The 6,000-nt window shown below is 48.7% G+C and overlaps 1 protein-coding gene across 1 annotated transcript in view; it reads right to left on the reverse strand.

The window, feature by feature from the left end:
* The window catches only part of PEBP4 (phosphatidylethanolamine binding protein 4), a 190,888-nt gene extending 185,767 nt beyond the window's left edge, over window positions 1-5,121 (reverse strand). Inside the window, exon 1 of the mRNA XM_006904392.1 lies at window positions 4,991-5,121. Within this exon, the coding sequence (XP_006904454.1) occupies window positions 4,991-5,121 (131 nt within the window). The remainder of the gene's footprint in view (window positions 1-4,990) is intronic.
* Window positions 5,122-6,000: the final 879 nt, after the last annotated feature.

The raw sequence follows: 6,000 nt of genomic DNA on the forward strand, positions 1-6,000 counted from the left end.
CTCAGGAAGTATTACCTACCAGAAGTATTTACTTTTCAAAAAGAACTTATATTCACAGGCAAATTCAGTCAGCATCTTTAAAATAGCATTGAGTTTATAAGAATAACATTTACAAAATGCTTTTCAAGAAGGTTATTATGTAAAGAAAAGTTTAGCAAGTTAACACAGCCTTCCTCATGGGCACAGACTGTTCTCTCCCCTACATAATTAAGATGCTCTCAATGTTTGGAAATCCTACCATTAAAATAATCCACTTCTTTGGGTTAAGTATTGCCCGTACCCTAGGCTCTCAACCTACTATTTGCTGCGCTTTCAAAATGCAAATCTCTCTCAGGGGGTAAAACATCTAGTCATTAAGACTGTAGTATGAATTTATTTATCTACTTTCTCCCTGAGAAGAAGGGCCTACACAGCATGTGTACTCTGAGACTCAGGCTTAGTGGGCGTGCTGTTCCCACAACGCCACCAGAATTAGCCTTAAGGGCTCATCTGTATTCAAAACTCAGGGATGTAAGCCAGGCTTTCAAATAGGTATTTAGAAAAAAAAAAAAAAAGAAAACAAAAACACCTCTGTGCCAACTTTTTTTTTTACTTGCTTCTTCCTCCCTGCCCTTCTGCCACTTTTTATCACGAAGACCCAGGGTCCGTAGGGTTTTATCAACTGGTGGCACTAATTCAACACCAATAGGAACGTCCAATTTTGGGTGCAGGGGAAGAAGACTATATTCAACGCAAATAGGTCAATCGCGATACAGCTCAGCTCTGAAATACCTCAATAGTGTTATAGATCAATTAGGAGGCAGCAAGGTTATGAGGCCACAGAAAGGACTGTGAGGTGGCATTGCCCCTATAGAGTGTGAGGTGGCATTGCCCCTATAGAGAACTCTGTTCCCCTCAGGTGAGATATCTTCATTTCCAGCCAAGGAAAAACAGAGTCTTCACTGGAAAAGGAAAATATGCTTTCAAAACCCCAGGAGGACTGGCTTATGTAGAGAGAAGTCCCTGCCCCTGGTCTCTGATTGGTCTGTTCTCATGCAAATGAGGACTCCAAATCCTCAAAGTTTGATTGGTCCAAAAAGCACTGCCTTGATTGGTCAAAATGGAGTTACTCTGATTGGTTGGTGAAGATGTGAATGAGGACATAGCCTTGGTGCTCCAATTGGATGGGGAAAGTCTCAGTCCTATTGGTTGAAATTCAATTCCAGGAACTCTTTTGTAAGGGTTGACTTATTTTAGTATAAGTGCTGCCTTAGCCAGCACAGTATCAGCATTGGCTTAGCCTTCAGGAACACAGTACAAGCAGGCAGTTTAGTGCAGGCTAAAGTGCAGCTTGCAGGCTCATATGAGAGTCCCCTGTTTAGCAACAGCTGCTAAGCTGTGTTTATAAATTTAAGCTCAGTTAGCCACCATGAACTCTTCTCAACAGGTACATTCATTCTCAAGGTCTACTTGGTTAAGATGATTCACTGAGAGAAGAGGTGGGTCCTCAGCCTTTTCAAATAGCCCAGTGTGGCTGAGCGGCTCCACAGCCTGCCAGCGGTCATCAGAGCTGGCCGCAGTTCTCTGCTGGGAGTGATGCCTGAAGGGAACCCAGTGAAAATATAATTTGGGGGAGTAGAACTGAAGGAGGAGCTCCCAATCTCGGTCAGAACCTTGGAAAAGGCAAGAACAGCTTCCTGATGGAGAACCTTCCAGAAGCTTCTGAGATCCCACCTTAGGCAAAGGCACAACACCTGGCAGATGCAAAATTCAGCACCCCAATGCCAGGACTCAGGCCAGCTGAGGAAGGACAGTTTACCGTAGCCACTTAGCTGAATCACAGGCTTGCTGAGAGAACTTGTTTCTTTTAATTCTTCCCAAGTTTACAGTCATTTCTTTTGGATGGCATGGTTTTAATAGCGTTTAAAGAATGTTTAGAGGATGGGTTTTCATTTATCTTCACAGCAGCCTTTAAAGGACAATTTGGTTTGTTTCTGTCACAACTTCCTGTACTGTAGCTAGTGAGACCTGAGGCCAAGGTCTCCACTGACAGAGAGGTGAGGATTTAGCACATGGCATGGAATTGGGGCAGTGAGGAGGGAAACTGAGGACCAGAGGAGCCTTCCTTGGGGAACAAGCAGGTCCCCTCTTGTTGTCCTGGGATAATTGTTACGAATGCTAAAATCGTTAAGCAAAATCAGCAAGTTGACATTTGGTGAGTGGTCTCGAAGCCACGGAGAGTGCCCTGTCAGGGTATATGCCGGGGGGCTGGGGCTTAGATCTGTGCCTTCCCTTTCCAACCCGTCACACCCTGCCAACCCAGAGTGTGAAGCCCTCATGTCACTCCACATAGCAGGATAGGCCAAGGGGTATGTGTGGGACTCTGCCTCGTTTAGCGGTTTTACCAAAGGCTGGGATCAGGACACAGAAGGCAAATTTATTAGATTTGTGAAGGGCACAAAGCTGATAGCTAACAATTCAGATGAGTAAATTGGCCTAAAAGACATGCACAAGCCCGAGATGAACTGAATCAAAAATCAAATTTAGTAAGAATACACTTTAAAATTTGAATTCCAGTTCAAAAACCTCAAAGCTGCCATCTTCCTGCCGTGAATGCCCTTCCCATTCATAGCGTACTATAATGCACGTCTGATCTCTATCCTGAGATCTGGGGCATCTTTGGGTCTCCTGACAAGACTAGAAGGCATCCGAGAGAGAGTGGGGAGAGGAGCGGGGACTCTGGTCCCAGCTTGGCTGTAATGGGATGCTGCATAAGGGACCAGAGGGAAAGGAAATAGCATTTATTGGGCCACCACCATAGATCAAATGCACCATATAATATGATTCCATTTCATACAGCAATACCTTGAAGGAGCTCGTGTCATTATTCTCATCTCTAAGATGAGTAAACTGAGGCCCAGAGAAAGCCAAGAGTAAACTGAGAGGGAGAAGAGGGACATGGATGTGGCTGGCAGTGTCTAAAACACCCCCAAATAATCCCCATCCTCCTTGTGTTATCCCCTCCCCTAGAGTGTGGGCTGGATTTTGTGACTTGCTTCTAACGAAAAGAACAAAACAGAAGTGAGAAGATGTCACTTCCAAGATTATAAGGAGACGGTGGCTTCTGCTTGGCGTCCCTCTCTCACGTGCTCTCCCTCTCTGGGAGAATCTGGCTGCTGTGTTGTAAACAGCCCCACGGCAAGGGACCGAGGCCTGTCGCAGCCATGTGAAGGGAGCTCAGAAGCAGAACAGCCCACCTTGGCCAGTCCATCCCTCAGATGACACTGCATCCTTGGCCAACAGCTTGACTGCAACCTCCTGAGAGACCTTGAGCCAGAGATGCCCAGCTGAGCCACGCCCAGAGGAAATGTGAGACGATAAATGCGTGCAGCTGTCAGATCGGGGTAATTTGTTGTGAGCACCAAAGAATGGCTACGAAGGGCTTGTCTGCACTTTCCCTGCACCACATGGCTTCCTCAGGGAGTCACTTAGCTTCTCCAGGCTTCTGTTTGACCCTTTGGCATTGTAAGGATTGGATCTGAGAAAAACGGCTCCCCAGTTGTACCTATGGGACCAGCTCAGAGTTCCAGCTGCCCAAAAGTGAGTATGGAGATGAGGCTGACATCATGGAAGCATGAGGCGGCTCAATGGGCACCCCCACCCACTACCGTGTGGTTCTCAGTATGCAAGTGTGGGATGCCACACTTAGAAGAGAGCAATGGGTCTGCTTCCAACCGAACCTTCCTGAAAGAGGTGGACCAGAACCAAGGTCTGTGAGGAGGAATTGAAGGATGGAGGTAGGTGCCTGGATTACAAGAGCTGTAGGTGAAGGCAGGGTCACAACATCTTTCTCCAAACATTTGAAAGACCTTCAAGGAGAAGAGAAGCTAGACTCGTTCTACGCAGTGCATAGCGCAAGACTAGGGTGCACTCTGTGAAGGGTGGAACTTCTCAGAACAGAAGAGAGGGCTTTGGGAGGCAGCTCCCAGCCACCTAGGCCACCTGCACAGTGGCAGCAGGGAGACGGTTGTTGAGTGGACTCACCCAAAGGGTGGACTATGGTTCTTTGGGTTCTGAGGCTGAACCGGGGTTCTGGCTCTTAGTGTTTTTGTCAGTCTGGTCTGGCTTATCTCAGAAGTAGGTGAGCTGTTTGTTATTCTGAAAGAGCTTTTCTTTTAATGTTTTCCAGCAGCTTGTCGATGTACATAAAATTCCTCCTTTGTAGATCAATACCTTTAGGTATTGAGTCCTAAATTCAAAAATTTCCCATTTGACTCAAAATAGCCACACAAGGAGTAGCTTCTGGGGGTGGGGGTGTCTCTCAAAGATCAGAAGCCTGAGCCGAGCAGGTTTCTCGGGGAGTGAGCCCCAGCACAGGAGGCACTGATTTCTCCTCGGGGGTCTGATGTGTCCACAATGTGCTCACATTCAGTGATGATCTCGTACAAACAGGAATCTTCAACAGAAATGAAGACAAAGCTTCCCTTTTCCAACAGCGAGTTACAATCAAAAGACATTTCCTGGCATACAACTTTGGCATTGTAAGTCCATGTTTCTCAAACTGGGGGTGTGCTGGTGTGTTCTAGGGAGTCCTGAGATTGGCTTCCGCTATGGTCTGAATGTTTGCGTCCCCCTCCCCAAAATTCCTCTGTTGAAATCCTAGCCCCAAAGTGATGATTTTGGGAGGCGGGGCCTCCGAGTGGTGCTTGGGTCATGAGGGTGATGCCCTCATGAATGGAATTCTTCCCTTATAAAAGGGACTTCAGAGAGATCTCTTGTTCCTTCTGCCATGTGAGGGCACGGTGAGAAAACACTCGTCTATAAACCAGGAAGCTGTTTCTTAGCAGACATTGAACTTCTCACACCTTGATCTTTAATTTCTCAGCCTCCAGAACTCTGAGAAATAAATTTCTATTATTTATAAGTCCTATAGTCTGTGGCATTTTGCTATAGCAGCCTGAATGGACAAAGACGGTCCCCCTCCCGCCTCCTGGGGCCCCACCAGCCTTACTTGCAGAGAACAGCATCGGTGTCAGACAGGGCCTCGTACACACATGAGTCATTATCCTCCAGGTTTCCTGTGACGACCATCGTGAGGCCCAGAAACAGGGGTGCCATCACCAGCCTCATTGTCCAGCCCATGATCACCTGGAACAGAAGGAGCTTTTAGAGCTGCTAGACCCTCTCTGCAGGAGGCACCCTTACCACCCTGCACGCTCCGACTCTAGGGGCCCACCTGGCGCCACAGAGATCTCTGGTGAGCAGAGGGAGAAGGGTAGGCAGCTGCCTGGGCTCCAGCAGCTAATCTGCCACCTGGACACAAATGCCTTAGGAGGACCTGGGCCTACTCCAAATTGGACTCAATTTGCAGTCCTAGCTGAGGCCCCTCCTTCGTCAGGCTCTGCTGTCACTCCAGACCTAGCTGCCAGGGCCTAGAGCAGGCTGCAAAGCAGAGGTGCTTATATAAGCCTCTCAGCATAGCTCCACATCCTGCCCCTACCACTTGCCCCGTGTGTGTTTGATTGGCCAAGGGCCAGCCTACTCCTTTGGCGTTAAGGCAAATTCTGGGAAGCTGGTGACCCCAGGCTTCTGGCTGGGGGCAGGTCCTGGGGTGCTTGCAAAAGCCTGACCTTGGTTGTTTTTCTAGGAGCAGAGCTTTGGCTGGGTCGTGTCCCTTGGATAGCTCTGCTTCTCTTGCCCACGGTTCCTCCACCACCTGTCTTGACAGCCTCGGGGCTGTCTGATGGTGCATGAGTGTGGACACAGTGATCTTGTGTAGGTGGGGCTGGTGCACATGGGGTACAGCTGCCCCAGCCCCGAGGCCACCTCTGAAGAGCCAGCTGAGGACAGAAGGGCCTGTCTGACTGCACCAGTGCTGAACTCAGCACTCTCCCAAAATAATAGTCTCTGGAGAAGAAGGCCAGCAGAGCTGCTGAGGAAGGGGGCAGGTTGCACCAGCTCTGCGCTGGGGGGAGAGGATGAGGGGCTGGGGCTGAGCCACATTGAGCTCCCCAGGAAGCA

The sequence above is a fragment of the Pteropus alecto genome, unplaced genomic scaffold (genome assembly GCF_000325575.1).
Source record: "Pteropus alecto unplaced genomic scaffold, ASM32557v1 scaffold160, whole genome shotgun sequence".
NCBI classification, from domain to species: Eukaryota; Metazoa; Chordata; class Mammalia; order Chiroptera; family Pteropodidae; genus Pteropus; species Pteropus alecto.